The following is an 18,617-nucleotide window of genomic DNA, read 5'->3' as shown; positions in this document are numbered from 1 at the left end:
TTTCCACTGCTTTCTCTTTTGCCACCGAAATTAGAAGTGGAGGAGGGGCGGACAAGAGTGCATGTTTTATCTGGTCCATCGGAACTCTCTCTCTCTCTCTCTCTCTCTCTCTCTCTCTCTCTCTCTCTCTCTCTCTCTCTCTCTCTCTCTCTCAAGCGCTGTATACTCGAGTTATCGAACCCCTCGTTGAGGGAAAGGGGGGAGGTGGAACCTTCGAGAGAATGTGGCAGACCGTTGTGATCGGCGCTGTCCAGATGCCACCTAGATTATCCTCTAGTCTCAGGATATTCCATTTGTTGCCCAGACATGACCCAGTTGGTACAGTTGTTATTATTATTATTATTATTATTATTATTATTATTATTATTATTATTATTATTATTCTGTTACCAAGAATGGCAGCATCAATAGAATTGATTTTGTACAAGATCTTTTCAATTCTGCTCACTATTGTCTTTTCTTTATGGCTGATATCAGTCTTGAACAAAAGAGAAAGGTAAGAATTGAAACGAACTTATATAAAATCAGTGCCATTCTTTTTAACAGAACATGCTTAAAAGATGGTCTACTCCTTATTATTATTATTATTATTATGCTACTCCTGTCTGGTAGCTTTATCCCTTCAGTCCTTGTTACTTTGCCTTTTTGTATGTTGACCAAGGTGCATTTTTCTATTCCAAACTCCTTCCTGATGTCCCCAGACACAATCCTTGCAGTCTGGATGAGGGTATTTGTTTCTTTGATGCTCTTACTCTACGGCTTGATGTCGTCCATGAACATCAGATGGTTAATTCTGTTGCCTCCTTTCTTGAGTTGGCACCCAGCATCCATCTTCTGCAGTACTTTTGTCATGGGACTCATGGCTGCTACAAAGAGTAGTGGGGACAGTGAGTCGCCTTGAAAGATCCTTCTCCTGATGTTACCCTCTGCTAGTCTTATCCCAGAGCTTGGAAGTACTGTATTCCAGTTGCGCGTTGTATATTGTAGGAAGCTGATGGTGTTTTCCTCTGCCTCATGCATTTACAGACATTCTATTAGCCACGTGTGCGGTATCATGTCGAAGGCTTTCTTGTAGGCAATCTATGCCATGCTTAAGTTGGTTCTCCTTCTCTTACTATTCTTCCTTACAGTTTTGTCTATCAGGAGCTGGTCCTTTGTGCCCCTACACTTCCTTCTGCAGCCTTTCTGTTGGTGGGGGATGGTGTTTGTATCTTCCAGGTAGTTGTATAGCCTTTCACTGATGGTACCTGTTAGTAACCTCCACATTATTGGTAGGCAGGTGATAGGCCTGTAGTTACTTGCCATATTTCCCTTGTTCTTGTCTTTCTGTACTAAGGATGTTCTCCCAGTGGTCATCTATTATTATTATTATTACTATTATTATTAGATGAACCCCATTCGTATGGAACAAGCCCACAGGGGCCCTTAACTTGAAATTCAAGCTTCCAAAGAGTATGGGGTCCTTTTGAAAGAAGCAACAGAAGGTAATAGGAAATGCAGAAAGAAGAGGTCAGGTATTGGACTCTCTCTCTCTCTCTCTCTCTCTCTCTCTCTCTCTCTCTCTCTCTCTCTCTCTCTCTCTCTCTCTCTCTCTCTCTCTCATGTAAAATATTTAAAATGCCTCTGTTAGCAAAAAATTAAAAAAGGAGAGAGTCGATGAATTGGTTTCGAAGCCATGGGGGAGATGTTTTGAAGGAGGAGCGTTTCTGGAGACAGCACCTCAAGGGGTGATCAAGGGTCTCTTGAAGCAATAGAAGATGCCGTCTATTGGATTTAATCCCCCTTCCCCTTTCCTCCCCTCCCCCTTCCCCTCCCCTCCCCTCCTAACCTCCCTTCCTAACCCCCTCCTCTCCCTTCCCCAACCTCTCCTCCCCCTGCCCTTCCCCCAACTCTCCTCCCTGCCCTTCCCCAACCTCTCCTTCCCTCCCCTTCCCCTCTCCCCTTCCCCAACCCCTCCTCAGTTCCCCCTCACCCCTCCCCTTCCCCAACCTCTCCCACTCCCCCCCCTTCCTCCCCTCACTTCCCCTCCCCTCATTCCCCAACCTCCACTTCCTCCTTCCCTCCCCTCAGTTCCCCTCATCATCTTCCCTCACCTCCTCTCCCTCCTCCCTCTCCCTTCCCTCCACTCCCATCTCCTCCCTCACCCCATCTTCATCCTCACCTAATTTTCCCTCTTCATCCCCATCCCCTCCCTCGTTTCCCAATCCCTCCCCTCATTTCCCATCTCAGTTCCCTCTCATTTCCCCTCTCCATCCCATCTCCTAGTTTCCCCGATCCTCCATCCCCTCTCTCCATCCCCTCTCCTCATTTCCCATCTCCATCCCCTCTCCTAGTTTCCCCTCTCCATCCCCTCTCCCATCACTTCCCCTTCACTCTGTTCTTCCCTTTTTCTCCTTTCCCTTCCCCTTCCCTTTTTCCTCTCCTCCCCTTCTCCCTTCCCCATTTCCTCCCCTCCCTTCCCCATTTTGTCCCCTTTTCCTCTTCCCCCTCCTCCCCCTCCATCCCCTCTTTCACGACTCTCCATCAGATCACCTGTCTCTCCCCATGCTCTGTATTTTGGGCTGAGTTTTAGCAGGATAATAACTGTGGACAGAGAGGGTGTGTTTAGTCATGTCTCTCTCTCTCTCTCTCTCTCTCTCTCTCTCTCTCTCTCTCTCTCTCTCTCTCTCTCTCTCTCTCCTCATGGAGCAGAGATAAGCGCATTCAGCACACATACTTAATCACAGCGTTCAATTTTTCAAACCAGACGAGAAGGGATGATATGGGCGCGTTCTTGAAGAGACAGTATGTCTCTGTTGCTGTTGTTATTTGTTTAAGTTGGTTCCGCACGTGAAGTATATCTATAAAGGTATATTGCTTCACATGAAGGTAAAAGTATAGATGTACACACACACACATTGAATGACTTCATAGGTCCCAGCGCTTGGCTTAAATTTTATGTTCCATTCATCTGATTTAGTAGCCCTACCTCTCTATCAGTCATACAGGATTTGCAACACCCCAAGACTTGCTCAGAATAAAAAGTAAACGGAATGTCTTGACTGCGTCAGTCAGTAATATTGCGCACACCTCTTGACGCAGTAAACCTCCTCAAAATCTGCCTTTTCTAAGTTTTCAGCACGGAAGAAGTTTTCTTGTACCTTGGCTTCCCAACCAGGGTACCGTGTGACTTTGAAGTCGTTTGTAATTTTATTTCACCACTGAAAGCATTAACTTCGATTTTATCGCAAATAATTATCACCGTTTTACCACCAAATGATTGTTATGCATTTTTTTCTCAACAGAAGTCATTACCTTTGATTTTACCGCAAAATAATTACTAACGTTTTACTGCCAAACAATTATGCTTTTTCTGGTGAAGTTGTGAACTTCGATTTTATAGCAAAACGAAAGATCTTTTTTTACCGACAAATAAATACTGTGCGTCCTCAGGCTTATGAGTCGCGAGGAATAATTTACTGCTAAATTTGTCCCAAGTTTTTATTTTCATAGAGTGAAGACATTGGGGCATAATTTCATTCAACCGCGATTGCATCATGAAATAAGAGACCTGTTTTATTCCCGCCAAAATAATTGTTGTGTCTCTTTAGGCTTCTGAATCGCACAGTAAAATTTACAGCCAAATTTGTCCAAGTTTTTATTTTCGCAGAGCAGCGATTTCGTGACTTTTCATTTACCTGAAATGTGTCTTTTGTGGCTACCTGTTTTGACTCACAATCAGTGCCTTGTGTGACCACATACGAGCGGGAGCGCATGTGTGGGTGGAAGGAAGGAAGCCTTTCCAGAACCTGAGCCAAGCAGCCCTACAAGAGATATAAATGCGTTTCCTTCCGAGAGGCATAAGTTGAGGGAGTCGGAAGCGTGTCAGATTTATTTATATTTTTGCTTACTCTCTGTGATTGATTAATGTTTCTTTACGTTTTTGTATTGGTGGTACTCTTTTTTTTGTTTAAGTTTACATAGCACATTAATTTCATACAAGAGAGGTTTTGTTGATTACAAGACAAGCTGTTGCCCACGAGTTGAGGTTTCTCACCAAATCACGAGGACAAAAATACATTTCTTTGTGTCATCACTCGGCAAAGTAAGGTTATGTCACTAGATGCAGTTTTGTGACAGTACTGTAGTTAGGCTGCCGAGTCTTTTCTAACCCATTTCTTTGTAAAATACTGTGTAATGTGAATACAGTACTTAGGGCGAGTATAAATTTCTACTCCGGCAGACAATAGAGTTGTTCTTGATCCAAATTAAAGATCTTAATAGGGTTTTGTGTGTTGCAATGTACTGTACTGACCAGACTCAACATTTCTGAAAGACTACTGGCGCAGCGAACCTGTTACAGCTCTTTGTATGTTTACAAAGAATGCGTGATGAGTTTCGACAGAGAGAATGTCAAGTAAAAACGGACTTGCGTTTTACCTTTATACTGCCATACATTCATGTATATTTTTCTTTTGTTTTCTATGTCGTAGCATTGTTTGGGGCTTTTAAAACTAAATGCATCTTATTCACCAGACTGACCTTGTCACTAAATTACAATGTTTCTCGGCTCTCCACATTTGATGAAGATATAATCATTACATATTTCATTCATCTCTTAATCATTACACTTTTCATTCTCTCTCTCTCTCTCTCTCTCTCTCTCTCTCTCTCTCTCTCATATGTTTTCAGAAATAAAATAACTTGCGTAGCCTTTTATATTTCATTTATTCATTTCGTAAAGTATTTGTGGTCAGTCTAAGCAAGGTTTTCATTGTGTTTATTCTTTAATGCAGATAAATCTAGTAATTAAATCAGATATGATTATCATTCATGCCTCTGTTTTACTGCGGGTGTTTAGGCTTCTTTAAATTATCAAAGCATTTTTACTCTTTTCATACTTTGACACTAGATAATATTAGTAAGACTAAATCAGATTATTTTACATATTTCATGGGGCCCTGTCTGTTTCCCTTCTGGCAAAAAAGTCAGCCCTGCCAGTTGCCAGTTCCCCCCTTCACCACCACCAAAGGGGGGAGGGGTGCCTGTAGTATACCTTGCACATCACTTTACTTTCTGCCTCTAAACTTTACATACTTTCCCCTTGGTCTCTTCCTACCTAGCTGTTCAACTTCTTTACCATTACCTTGTTCCAATTTTTGGCTCTCGTTTAAGAATGAGTTCTTCAAGTGAGGTTAAGAAATGTTCAAAAATTACTGTCTCCATCAACTAAATAATAATAATAATAATACAGATTCATTATACATAGCACTGTAGGAGGTTTAATAATTGCCAGTTCCTCTAGGTTGCACTATTAATGTATAACATTGAACGACGAATACAGGTAAATTTGCTGTTTACAGAAAAATTATCATCACCATTTTCCTTAACTCAGTTCTCTTCAGATTTGGCACTCCAGGTGTAGAAGTATATGGCCAGCCTGAAACCAATGGAGCAGCAATTACTCACCTTACTTTTCTCAATGGACAGGTAGGTTGCATTTTATTTGTTTCCCTTACCAGCTAGAGTTGTGTGAACAAACTATTTGGTGTACAATACCCTAATCACTTTTCCTGATGCCAGATCATTCAAGAATCCCATACTGATAGATGCATGTGTTAGACTGTGTCCTAATGAATTTTTTATATTTGCTTTACAACCTGTTTTGAAATATAACAAAGTTGGTGGTGGGTTGAAGTTGAGTCATTGGTTTGATAGTCTCCCCAGGCTGAGAATGAAGAGGTTGTGTATTGAGTTGTCATATATCCCTTGTTCATCTGACTATGTAGGCATGAACTAGAATCATAACAAAAGTGCCAGTAGATCTGTTAATTAAAATATAGTCTGTAAAATTCCAAGGGCAAAATTGGAATAAAGTTTTATTATGAATTAACAACCCTGGTCTGCACTTGAAGCTAGTGATGAATTTTGTCCTGACCGTGAACATTGAGATGGGAAAATGTACCAAGTTGGGTTAACTGCTCAGGTACCAGATTGAAGTGAAAAATTTATGTTTGGATTTGATGGTTTCTTTAGAAAGACTTATAATAATTTTGAATAATTGTTGTCAAATAGTTCCTTATGTTTTTAGGATTAAGAAATGAAGGTACAAAAGAAATTGGAATACAGTACATTGAAAAATCTTTGTTAGGCATAAAAAGAAATTCCATGTTTGGTTCTTGTAAATGAAATGATTTTTCAGATTTTTTTTCCTAAGCCTCCCCCCCCAATACCTTTTTGAAATGACATTTTTGAATTTGGCTTCCAGTAGGCACCCAAAACCATGATATCTTTGTGTGGTGTTATTTTGAAGTGTTGTTTTGGAATGAATAACAATCAGTGTTATGTTCTGTCTTTTGTGTGCTTTTAATAAACAGTGCCGGTTGGTGTCGCTGTGTGAGGACAACAGTCTACACCTATGGCAGATGACACCTCGCGAAGATTCTTCTGGTATGCAGCTAACACAGGTCAACTCCACCTCTTTGGAAGGAAAGTAAGTACAGGACTGTCAGTAGGTGGTAGTACATTTGGATACGACCTTACAAACACTGTTTCTTAATTACTCTTAACCATTACATGATTATTGTTGTTTGGTGCAAAAATTAAATTATGTACAGTATGTATTTTAAAAGTATGTCTTTTGTTATCATTTCTTAAGTTACAGTTCAGTATGTGTTGTTCTCGAATGTTCTTTCTAATCAGCACTTACATCTTCTTTGGCTCTGATTAAGATATTCTTCTGCTATCACCCTTTCTGCAAATGCATTATCTCAAGTTCCAGCCTTTGAAATATTTGCCAGTTAAAAGTATGTTCTGGTCTTAATCCTTTGGGAGAATGAAGTTTGTAAAGCAGAAAGCAGACTCATGTTCAGTTAAAATTCTAGCTCTGGCTTTTTTTTTTTTTTTTTTTTTTCTAAAAACATGATGATTATATTTTATCAAGCAGTAAGACCCCATGGTCCAGCATTCATGTGCACAATGTTACACAAGATACATTTCATAATATATGCAGTATTTATGGTAACTAGCTTAAGTTAGTAATTTATTTTCTTTTCTCACATTTCAGGCTGAAAAAGATAAGTGTCATAATTGCGGACAGCACTGGAGAACACTTACTGGTTGGGACTGAAGGGGGCAACATATATCTTCTAAACTTGTCTACATTTGCCATGTCAGATAACATTATTTATCAGGATGTAGTTATGCAAAAGTAAGTACTCTATCATACAATTTTAAGCTCAGTAACTGATTGTTTTTCTGTTCTTGAAACATATTCTCTGCATTAGTACTTGTGCAGCCACATGACAGATTGGATAAACTAAGAATGTTAGCATGTGTCGATGACTTTTATCTAGAAAATGACCTCTTGACATTGTAGAGCATGGCTTTTATTTTTTGGTACAAATGAAGGTAATTTACTCACAATGTTTATTACCATAGCTTTTTAATTATTATTGGGCTCTTAGCAGATGTTCTTGAATTTTTTGTTAATTTTATTAGAATAAGTATTGTACTGTAAGTAAAATTTAACACCTTGTTTTGAATATTAGGTAAAATGAAAGGAAGTGTACAAGTTTTAGTATGGTATTGATTTTCTTAGCTTTGTAGTCATTTTTGTAGCTTTTTAGAAATTACTATGGAAACTGTCAGTATTGTAAATTACTATGGAAACTGTCGGTATTGCATGTCAGTGGCTTTCCATGTGCGAAGTCAGTTGTCCTAAGAATTCCCAGTTTTAAGTTTTATCATTGTTTTGCAAGAGCAGCAATTATTTTTCCTGTTGTATGTACTTGACCACTTGAAAGTATTGTATCAGCCCTCAGTTGCATGCTCTAAAGAGAGACGTTTGTGCTACTCCGGTATGTGAAGTATACATTAGATGCTGGTATCTTTTCATTATTCAGAGTGTACAAGAAGTCCTGCATTCATTAATGAATGATTTGGCATGTCTTTTCTTTTTTATTAACACTGCGAACTACGTTTTAACACAAAAAAATATGAGGTAGGTACTGTGGCCAATGGTTGCACTATATTTTAGTGTTATTCTGTTGGGATAACATGCATTGAAAGATAAAATATCTATGAATGTTGGCTATAGAATCATCAAAGCAGGAAAGAAGCTTGCAAAAGGAACAGTTTCTTTGGAAATGGCAATACAGTATACACTGTAACTGTTCTAATACTGAAGTACTGAGATTGATAAGGAAAGTCAGTATATTTCTTATACACTTGCCCTACCACCCTAGCTTAACTGCAGATAAGGTTTTCTGAGGTAGGTTCTGTACCATTTCCAGAAGTTTTGAAATTGCCAGCTTGAGGAACTGACAGTTGACCTGCTAGGGTGGAGAAATTAGTGTAAATATAATTATCAAGTTCTTTAGCTAAATGTAATTATCAAGTTCTTTAGCCCAGTGGGAATAAAATCTTCTGTCATTATTGATTAAATGTAATTGGTATAAGCCCACAGGGACCATTGACTTGAAATTCAAGCTTCCAAAGAATATGGTACTCATTAGGAAGAAGTAAAAGGTGGTACGAGGGAAATACATAAAGAAGAGATCCCACTTATTAAAAGAGAAAAAATAAACTAATAAATAGATAAAAATGTATTAAAATTCAGGAGAATAGTAATAGGGTAATAATGCATTGCATCATCTCTTGAACTCTTCGGTCTTTTATTTGTTGCACCGTATTTCCTAAAACTAATTTAAGAGGAAGTTATCTTGATTAATCTTTTTAAAAACCTTTACCATTCCCTAACGCTTCATTGTTGCTTTTCAGTGTTCCAGAAGACTACAAGGTAAATCCAGGTCCAGTGGAGGCCATTGCCGAACATCCTACAGAACCTGATAAAATTCTGATTGGATATCAACGGGGGTTAATAGTTCTGTGGGATAAAAAGAACCTCTGTGCTGATCAGGTAAGCAGTTGCGTTTGCTTAATGGATGTAGCTTTCGTTTGGTATCAGAGGTATTGCTCTTTGATTTTTATTTTTGAGTTTTGCAGGTCATGGTTTTCCATATACATTTGCATGGTAAATGCTTTGCATTAGCCACCTTGTTCATGCATTTCATGCATTCGTATGCTAAATTATTGTGTTGTGCATGGCAGTTTTGGAATACTGATTCTTGAAATTGCCTGACTGAATCATTATTTTCCTCAGCATTTATCTTGAAGTTTTTAGGAATACTGTACTACTGTACTGAAAAGCAGTGAATATAGTTTTTATTCAAACAACTAGCTTTTGAATTGGGCTTTTTTCTATTATTCTAAATACTTTACAAATTTATGGACATTTTGTAATACACACTGTAGTACATTACATAATAGCCTCTTGTACAATGCAGTAAACCCATGTGTTCTTAGTGGATGCATACCACACCCCCTGCGAATACTCAAAACCCCTCAAAAAACACTTAGAACATGAAAATATGAAAATACAGTAATCAGTGAATATTTCTCAGTGAAAAATACCGCGAATGGGCAGATTTTCTGCGAATAACATGTATATATGTTCCATAGAGAAATCCGCGAATCGTGAAAACGCGAATACGGGGGGTTTACTCTATCATTTTTCGTCTGGATGTGCCCTTGTAAACAATTTTGCTGTTGGTTTCAGACCTATGTGTGCAGCCAGCAACTAGAGTCTGTGTGTTGGCATGCAGATGGATCCCAGTTCACCACTTCTCACAATGACGGAAGCTATATGGTGTGGTCAAGCACTGATTCAGCTAATCCGTCGGATGGACCACACACAGTTTACGGACCATTTCCTTGCAAACCTATCACAAAAATTGTGCGGCCGTGTTCTAAAAGGCAAGTACTTTTCATAGAAAGAGTTTGATTTTCTCCTTTTTTTTATTATTTTATTATTATTTTTTTTTTTATTATTATTATTATTATTATTATTATTATTATTATTATTATTATTAAGGGTCAGGCACCCTGCTAGAAAATCTTCAAGTTCTGATAGGCCTTAAGGAAAAATTGTTTATGGGTTAAACATGGTTATTAATTTTAGAATCAAGCCCATATTATATTTATTTATCATAAAAAGTACACGAACAATTTTTTTTTTTTTTTTTTTTTTTTTTTAAGAAACACCTGTATGAAGTTAGGAGGAAATAGCTTTGTTTTGAAAAACTGAAAAACTAAGAAAAATCTTAAACAATGGTGAGCTCTCAGTTACATCTAAGCCATTTCCAGATTTGGATATTGTCCCTTAGTGGGGTATTTTGCAGACTTGCAAGTTTTCTGCCACCTATTTAATTGTCAAGTGGTTGGTTTTAAAAGGAAAAATTAAGATATGGCAAGTGCAGGACACAAAAAAAAAAAAAATTGGAAGGTAGATAAAAAGTGTTTACAGTATGTACTCAACATACCCAGTTCTTTGTAAATTTTATGGTATCTACTTGCTTTGATATTTTGTAAAGTTTAATTTTGTTTTTACAAATTTTTTTTATGCTCTCAGTGGTGACCTGATTGTGTTTGCTGGTGGAATGCCCAGGGCAAGTTATGGTGACCGGAACACAGTAACGGTTATATGTGGCGAAAATCACGTCACGTATAATCTAACATCGAAGATCGTAGATTTTTGTGTGGTAGCTCATGAAGATGATGGTAAGAATTTGATATATTTCTTGCAGCATCCTTAATTATTAATCAGCACTTCTCTCCAGCAAAACATTACAAAGTTCAATTTATGTATTCACTTAGAAGTTCTGTTTAGCAAAAGTAGATATTTGTTCTTAGAATTCCATGTTACCAGCTAGTCTGTAAGTGGTTACAGACTCCTCTGGAATTTTAATTATATTAATTTAATGCATCTACTGAGGAAGGTAGTCTTTAATTGCTGTGAAAATTTAAAAATTAATTTAGTTTGACAAATCTTAATGGTGTGGTGCATATTTTTATATTGTTGCTCATTGAATGTATTTATGGTATGCAAGGTTCTTTTCCACAGGCCATGAATTGTGTTAGAGAGTTATGATAAAATTTTCCGTGTTTGCATGACCCTTCAGTTGAAAAAAGCAAATAGAAAAGTGTTGACTATGTGACAAATAAATTTCAAGTCCAGCATGAGAGTCACTGGGTGATTGGTTGCAAGTGAAATGGAGTTCATTGCATTGTTATTGATGATGTTTGTGTAAAAGTGTGTTGCCTGATTTGAGGTGGAAGGGAGGCTGTCATCTAGTTGATGAAACAGAAATTGAATACTCCAGCATCAGGCTTTTAAAGCTCCTAGGTCCATTTGTTGAAGTGAACAATGGTTGGCATGTTAAGGTAGCCTGATAAAGGTTATGGGTTACAAAAGTAAATTATGGATGTCATACAGCTAATTAAAATGACAATTGTCGTATATCATAGTGCATATCAAAAATGACTAAGGACATGATTTGTAGAAATGCAGTTTTTATATATGTAACTTACCCAGTAATTGCATCGCTGTAGTTATTACACGCACAGCAGCTTTAATTTCGAAATTCACAGTAACACTTCAAGCTAGAGTAGAGTAGATGACTAGACCCCGCCCACTTTTTGGGGAAGAAGAGGAACAACTTAGCAACTGGCTTCAATTTGTGTCTGCCATCCTGTGGCTACACACGGTTGCGGGAGTTGGTGAAGTATTTTGCTTATGTTTGCCTTTGGCAATTTATTTAGGATTATTCATTTACTTATCTTACTGTTCTGAACTTAGATTTGACTTTTTGTAGACTTGGACTGAAAGAGTGAGACTTTGAGTAGACTGGCTTGTTCTTCATCAAGAATTGCCAATCATTAGATGTTTGTGTTGTTCAGTTGTTCTCTAACGAGAATTACCATGTTCTTTAATTATGGTACTGCACCCTGGGCATGGACAAATACTTGGACTTTGTCGGCCATCGGAAATAACCTTCGCCACAAAGCTCCTTCTCATACTTTCTCAGCCATTGGAGCACTCCTTCACTGGAAAGTACCGCATCAGTAGTGGCTCTCCTCGGTGACTTGCCCCTGTGCCACTACAGGTTGAGATGTCTGCCAACCAGAGGCAGTATCTACCTGCAGTAGCTCTCAACAAGTAAGGAACAACAAGCACTGTTTCAATGCTAGCATAATTCTTTTTTCAATGCATCAATCTAACTTTGTGTCGGAATGGATATGTCCATGAATTTCCCCCTCCTGTCAAAGTGGGATTCAGCAATGTAATTACTGGGTAAGTTACATATATAAAAATTACATTTTTATGGTAAAATAAAGTTTTACATATACTTAACCTAGTAATTACAAGTAGGGCCCTCCCGCCTCCCCTCGCATGGACATTTCAGCGGAATAAATTGAGGCTAATAGCAAAGTTGTTCCTCATCTTCCTCAGAAAGTGGGTGGAGTCTGTTAACCTACTCTACCTTACTCTAGTGAGAAGAAGTGTTAATGCGAATTTCAAAAGTCTAGCTGCCTTGCGTGTAGAAAGTACAGCGGTGTAGTTACTGGGTAAGTATCTAGAAAACTTTATTTTAGAAAAATGTCATCTTCAGCTGTCTTTTAATTGCATGATTTTAATCATTCCCAGGACATGCCAGCTGTCTTGTTGTTCTGGCAGAAGAAGAAGTTGTGTTTATTGATCTTGAGAGTGAAGAATGGCCTGCATTCGCATCACCATACCTAGCATGTCTGCATTCTTCGGCTGTTACCTGTTCCTTTTTGGCATCATCTGTTTCTCCTGATATTTATGAAAAGTTAAAGGTAAGAGAACTTTCTATGCGTTTACCGTCAGTATATTTTTTCCATAAACCAAAGTGTGGGAACAATTTATAAATCTTAATAGTTCTTGTGTATTGCAAAAAATTATCCCAGCGTTTGCAGTCATACTTTTTAAACACAATTGGATATACCGATTTCTCCAGTTCATTTGTCTGCATTTTAGTACGTATTTTGATGCTTCAGCATAATTGCTCAAGTTAAGCGATATGCAGTGTAAATGCAACATAATAGCTCTTTTCTCTCTCTAAATGTGCAATTGTGTAAAAAAAATTCAACAGCATCTCCCTGGTGTGAAGATTAGAGTGGATTTTTAGAGTAAGTGTTTCATCTACTGGACCATTTTCATGCGTAATCTCAGTGCTTGTTATATAAATTATGTACAATGTGTTCTTTGTTCTTCTACTTTGCTTTCCTGTTTCTTTTATTATGTACCTTGTAATCTTAATTTTCATGTATACTTTAGAGGGAGCAAAGGTGTCCATTGCAAATTATCCAAATGCTTCACAGTATTTTTTGTTGTGGTTGGAAGAAGTATTTTTGGTTGGGGGGGGGGTAATGTTTAATTTAGCAAAAGGAAAAGAAGCATATTACAGTTTGTTTCATGGTTTATAATAATATTTAGTATAATTTTTCTTTTTTAGTTTAAAGGATTTATATTTTCCGTGTGGTCTGTTATTTTGCTTTTTTTAGGGCGTTAAGAATTTGAGGGAAAATAGTTCTCAAACTGTGTATTTTTTTATATAATTATTTATAAGGTATTAAGTTTTCAAGTTTGTTTACAGGAAGCTGGTGAGAAGCAGCAAGGTTGCCTGTCAAAATGTCCTTGGCCAATTAATGGCGGCAAACTTAACAACACAGATGATTCCAAGCAGCATGACATCTTGCTAACAGGCCATGAAGATGGTAAGAGCAAAACTGCATTTCTTTTTGTTATATCAAAATGAATCTTTTAGTTTTTGAAAAGATTATGTAGTATGTTCCATTATGTAGTACAGTTTCTGTACATTAGACATTCCATTGCTTTGTGCGAGTCATAGTAATGTTGCTGCTGGGATTAATGGGAAGTACAGATTTGGTTGACTTATAGTTCATTCCCTGGTTGAAGAATGTTGCCGCTGGGATTAATGGGAAGTACAGATTTGGTTGAATTATAGTTCATTCTCTGGTTGAAGAAGATGACTTGATAAAGTTTTTGAGTTAATTATTCCAGTGGAGAGCTGATTTGTTTCCAATTTCCTCACTGCAGTAACAGAAGTTTTTGACTGTTTAATGGTCTTTCCTCTGTTCCTGTTCACCCTATACATTGTGTAGGACCTATTCTAAGAGTGTGAAGTAAGGGGAGGGCAGTGATCGTTTTGGAAATAACCTATTATGTTGCTGTGACTTTAACATGGATGGAAGGAGAAAATGACATTTTTATGATAAAATAAAGTTTTATATATTCTTACCAAGTAATTACCGAATGGCAGCCCTCCCGCCTCCCCTCGCTTGGACATAAGGGCACAAACAAATTGAAGCTCTTTGCTGAGTTCTCTCTTTCTCAAAATAGGGTGGGGCTAGTTACCTACACAAAACAAAATCGCTACCCCGAATTTCAGAATTTTAGCTGCCGTGCAAGTTGAAACTATAGGCTATGTAATTACTTGGTTAGTATATCTAAAACTTTATTTTATCATAATGTCATTCTCTCCTTCCAGCCATGTTAAAGTTCAGTCAATTGTAATAATTTCTCTTATGGATGACTAGTTTGGTGCGATTGACTGTTCTTGCTATAATGTCTACTCTTTGGTTGTTGAGATTTGATCTTTGGTAGTGGTATTCATTCCTGCTTCGGTATGGACGGTGGTTGTTGGGTTGATCCAGTCTCAGCGACCAAACCTACTTCAGTAACAGTTCCCGCTACATTGCCTCAACTTACTGACATTATCGAGTCCATGGTCCGTCAACAGTGACAAGTCTCTGCTAATGACTACTCTGATATTACACTGACCAAATTTTGTCCAGTGGCAGTTCTTGTTCAGTACCCACTCAGGTCGTCATGATCAAGCATCCATAAGGTTACTATTTCAACTACTTTCATTTCTCTTTTAAGTACTCCAGTACTGGTGACCAGTGTTGCTGCAGTAATCAAACATACATCACTTCAGTTCTGCTACATTGCACACACTTAATAGTCATGATCCAGCCTCCAGATGATTGCTCATTCAACTTTTTTTTTTTTTTTTTTTATGACCACCCACAATCGCAGGTCTTCAGTGAAAGCTCCTGGTCCATTTATCACTGATGTACCAGGAAACAAGCTGCACTCAATTTGGAGTGTCATCCTTCTTCAAGGCCACAGTCTTGAGTTCTCATCACCTTGTGCAAGGCTGTCTCCTGTTTTGTTTATAGCATGGATCTCTGTTCAGCCACATTATGGATTCCTTTGCAGTATAATGGGATTGTACTTTTGTCTTCTTGGTCAGTAGTGATTAAATAACATGAGCTCTGTGGAAAATCATGGTACTTGGGTCATCTTGATAAATAAGGACAAAATACTTTAAATTGTCCTGGTGTAGAGACTGGTTGTCACTGAACCATGACCAATATATGAATAACAAAATGGGTGTCTTTTTTCAAGAATAAACTTCATAGCTGTAGGAGCCATGGCCAGGCAGTCCATATCTGAAACTGAGTTGCTGTCAGAGTTACAGAGGCATTAACCAAGAGTCACCTTTTCCCTAGCGAGTCCCCTTTGTTCTTGAAGTACTACAGCTTCCAATTCTCTCATAGATTGAGCAAACCTTTATAAACAATCCGGGACCTTTGGCAGCCCAGCCTTCAACTGAAATTGCAATTCAGATATTTATGTGCCCTTCAGTCATAATACTGTATTGGTGCCCTCCGCCCAATCCCACCAATTTTGCAGTTGCATGCTCAGTCTACACAAATTTTATAGTGGTTACTGATACATACTTTAAAGTCCAGTGGCACTAGTGTTCCTCTTTTTTGAGCATAAGACTTGAAGTCTTGGATCATTGCAGATTATGATGGCGTAACTTATATGATTGACAAGTTATAATTTTTTTTCAACTTTGTCAAAAAAAAGACAGTCAAGTGTCAGATTGTCAGAAAAGATATACTTTATAAGGGTCAGATTATCAAAATAGTCATGTGTCAAATTGGATGTTACTGAAAGGTTTACAGGGTATTTTTATAAGAAAAATACATTGTTATAGTTATATTAATTTAATTTGAAATTGTTTATTCCTCTCAACATGACTGTATTATTATCCAGTATTTTTTATACAAATCATATGATTTTGAATTTCATTTCAGGTACTGTGCAATTCTGGGATGCATCTGGAGTATCATTAAAACTTTTGTATAAATTGTCAACTGCCCAGCTCTTTGTATCTGAAGACTTGGGAGGTGATGGTGCAGCTGCTGAGGATGATGACTGGCCACCTTTTAGAAAAGTTTGTCATTTCTTCTAGTTAATTTTTTTCTTATAGATGGTATAACTTTTTTGAATTCCTGTTTAGCTGTGTAAGGTGCATTTTTAGCATTGGACATTTTTATAAAAGATTATATGTAAGTTTTTCACAAATTCTTTAATCATATATGTTTTGTGTCACAAATGTTACTAGGGTCACCAGCCTTTTGTTTTATTTGCTTGACAGAAGTCAGTCCACTGTACAAATGCCAAACAGGTGCCCAGGTACATATCAATCCCCCAACTCACTTATCTTCAACTCTGAATGTCTCCCTTGTTATCCAGGGAATGGGAGATGTTCCTCTTTAATAAAGATCAGTACACATACTCTGCTGATTCCATTCTGAAGGAGTCTGCCTCTCAAACTTGGGTGAACGGAGGTCATTGATTAGTCTCCAACCTTATCACTTAGGCACCGCAAGCAGACATCTGTAAAAATCTCTGCTACTCATTTTGCATACCCTTTGTCACCTGTTGTTGAATTCTTAACCTCACCTCTTCCATGACCTGTATCTTTTTGAATTTAATAGGAGCCTGTCACAAGTCAAATGACTTCAAGGAAAGAAGGGTCTTGTTTCCAGAAACCAAAGATGGTAACTTTTGTTAACTGTTGGTTGACAAGAGACTGGTGAACTTGGGAAACTTTTAAGACATGAATATCATAATTTATATCATTATTGAGGTTGTGATTAAAGAGTTTATATAATCTGTATCTTTACCTGTGGATTTTTGTTTGTTTTTAGACAGGACTCTTTGATCCATACAGTGATGATCCAAGATTAGGTGTTAAGAAGATGGAGATGTGTCCGTATTCAGGCCAGTTGATAGTTGCCGGTACCGCTGGGCAAATTCTTGTGCTAAATTTAGAAACAGAAGAAAAAGAAATAGTACCTGAGGTGAGTATTTTTAATTTTTAATGTTTTATGCACTCTAATAAGTGTAAAACTGAATACACAGTCCCCGGTTATCAGTTGGGGTTCCGTTCCCGACAGCGTAACGATAACCAAAAATTGGCGATAATAGCGCTCATCCCTGGTTATTGGTGCTGATATCCGGTTATCGGCGCCTGTAACCGGGGATCAGCACCGATAACCAAGGATTAGTGCCGATAACCGGGGGTCGGCGTTGATAACTGGAGATCAGTGCATATTGATGCCGAAAATCCTGTTATCGTTGTCACCAGGCAAGTGCCATAAAACCGGATCGCCGATAACTGAGGCTGCCAATAACTGGGGACTGCCTGTGCTGTATTTTGAATAATGTTTATATGGTAATATGTAAATAACAGACTAGTTAAAAACTGCTAAAAATCTTGATTCCCTATGTGAATTTATATTTTTAGATTTTATAATTAAAATTATTAATGTAATTCTGTGATCATCAAAGGAGAACTCTCAAGATGTATGATATTCTTCACAATTTTTAGTTCCTTATCCTTTGCGAACTTGCAATATCAAAGTGCAAGACTTAGTTCATTTCATTAAATTTATGCCTCTCACCTTGTCAGTTTAAATACGTACAATAGTCTCATTTTTGTATATATATTTAATTAGAAACAATGATACTAGTTTTTACTAAAGAAGTATTTGTGGGTGTAGAAACATTTGATTTATAGCCATTTTTATAAGTGGCAAGTCTGTTGGATATTTTTTATGAGGTATCCTATATTTCTTGTTATAATGCTTTTAAAATCTTTTCCAGTGTGTGAATGTGAATTTGGTGGCTGAAACGGACAACTTTGTATGGAAGAGTCATAATAAGTTGGATATGCGCACTGAAGCAGTCAAGTTCAGTGCTGGTATGCAGGTAAGGTTTCTAAAGTAATTTAAAATTGCTTAAATTCAGTGTTTTATTTTTCTCAATGGTGTAAAATTATTGGAATAACTCAAGTGTACAAAGAATAAGCAATGGCAACAGTACTGTTTATTGAAAGTTCATTGAAAGATGTATTTAAAAAATAATTTAGAAAGTAGAGATGAATAATGGAAAGATGGGGTCAAACTTTGGAAAAGCTGCTGAATGCAGAAGATGAATACGAAAAGGTAGGATTTTGCTTGGCAGAGAAGCTGTAAGGAAGGTGACAGCTGAGGATAGCTTTCTTGGGAAGATGAAAATTGGAAAAGTCCAAGCACCAGTAGGGGTATAAGTGATCTGTGTTTTTTGGTTTTGATATTTTTATTTCACTAAATAACAGTACTTTTGTGGTAGGTTGTTATCCTCATGCCCTGCTGTCTCTAAACTCTACCTAGGAAAACTGACCCTTTGCTCTTCCTATTTTTAAGCACAGAGGAGGAACACCTCTCAGGTGTTTGAAGGTCTTGGTTTTTAACTTTTACAAAAAGTGCAATTTAATTATGTAATTGTGGATTTTTAATATACACTAAATAACAAGTTGTTGAAATTATTTTTTACCCCTTCAAAACCA

The 18,617-nt window shown here is 37.5% G+C and overlaps 1 protein-coding gene across 6 annotated transcripts in view; it reads left to right on the top strand.

Moving 5' to 3' along the window:
* The window catches only part of l(2)gl (LLGL domain-containing protein l(2)gl), a 103,571-nt gene that overhangs the window by 55,955 nt on the left and 28,999 nt on the right, over positions 1-18,617 (top strand). For all 6 annotated transcript variants that reach the window (XM_067130590.1, XM_067130584.1, XM_067130589.1 and 3 more), the window contains exons 3-13: positions 5,385-5,469; positions 6,357-6,472; positions 7,046-7,189; positions 8,761-8,899; positions 9,599-9,795; positions 10,451-10,599; positions 12,527-12,699; positions 13,500-13,620; positions 16,036-16,175; positions 16,936-17,088; positions 17,894-17,998. In XM_067130590.1, coding sequence (XP_066986691.1) covers positions 5,385-5,469; positions 6,357-6,472; positions 7,046-7,189; positions 8,761-8,899; positions 9,599-9,795; positions 10,451-10,599; positions 12,527-12,699; positions 13,500-13,620; positions 16,036-16,175; positions 16,936-17,088; positions 17,894-17,998 — 1,522 coding nt within the window. The remainder of the gene's footprint in view (positions 1-5,384; positions 5,470-6,356; positions 6,473-7,045; positions 7,190-8,760; positions 8,900-9,598; positions 9,796-10,450; positions 10,600-12,526; positions 12,700-13,499; positions 13,621-16,035; positions 16,176-16,935; positions 17,089-17,893; positions 17,999-18,617) is intronic.

Source organism: Macrobrachium rosenbergii, chromosome 28 (assembly GCF_040412425.1).
Source record: "Macrobrachium rosenbergii isolate ZJJX-2024 chromosome 28, ASM4041242v1, whole genome shotgun sequence".
NCBI lineage: Eukaryota > Metazoa > Arthropoda > Malacostraca > Decapoda > Palaemonidae > Macrobrachium > Macrobrachium rosenbergii.
Note: the sequence above shows the minus strand (reverse complement) of the source record. Positions and strands in the feature narration are given on the sequence as shown.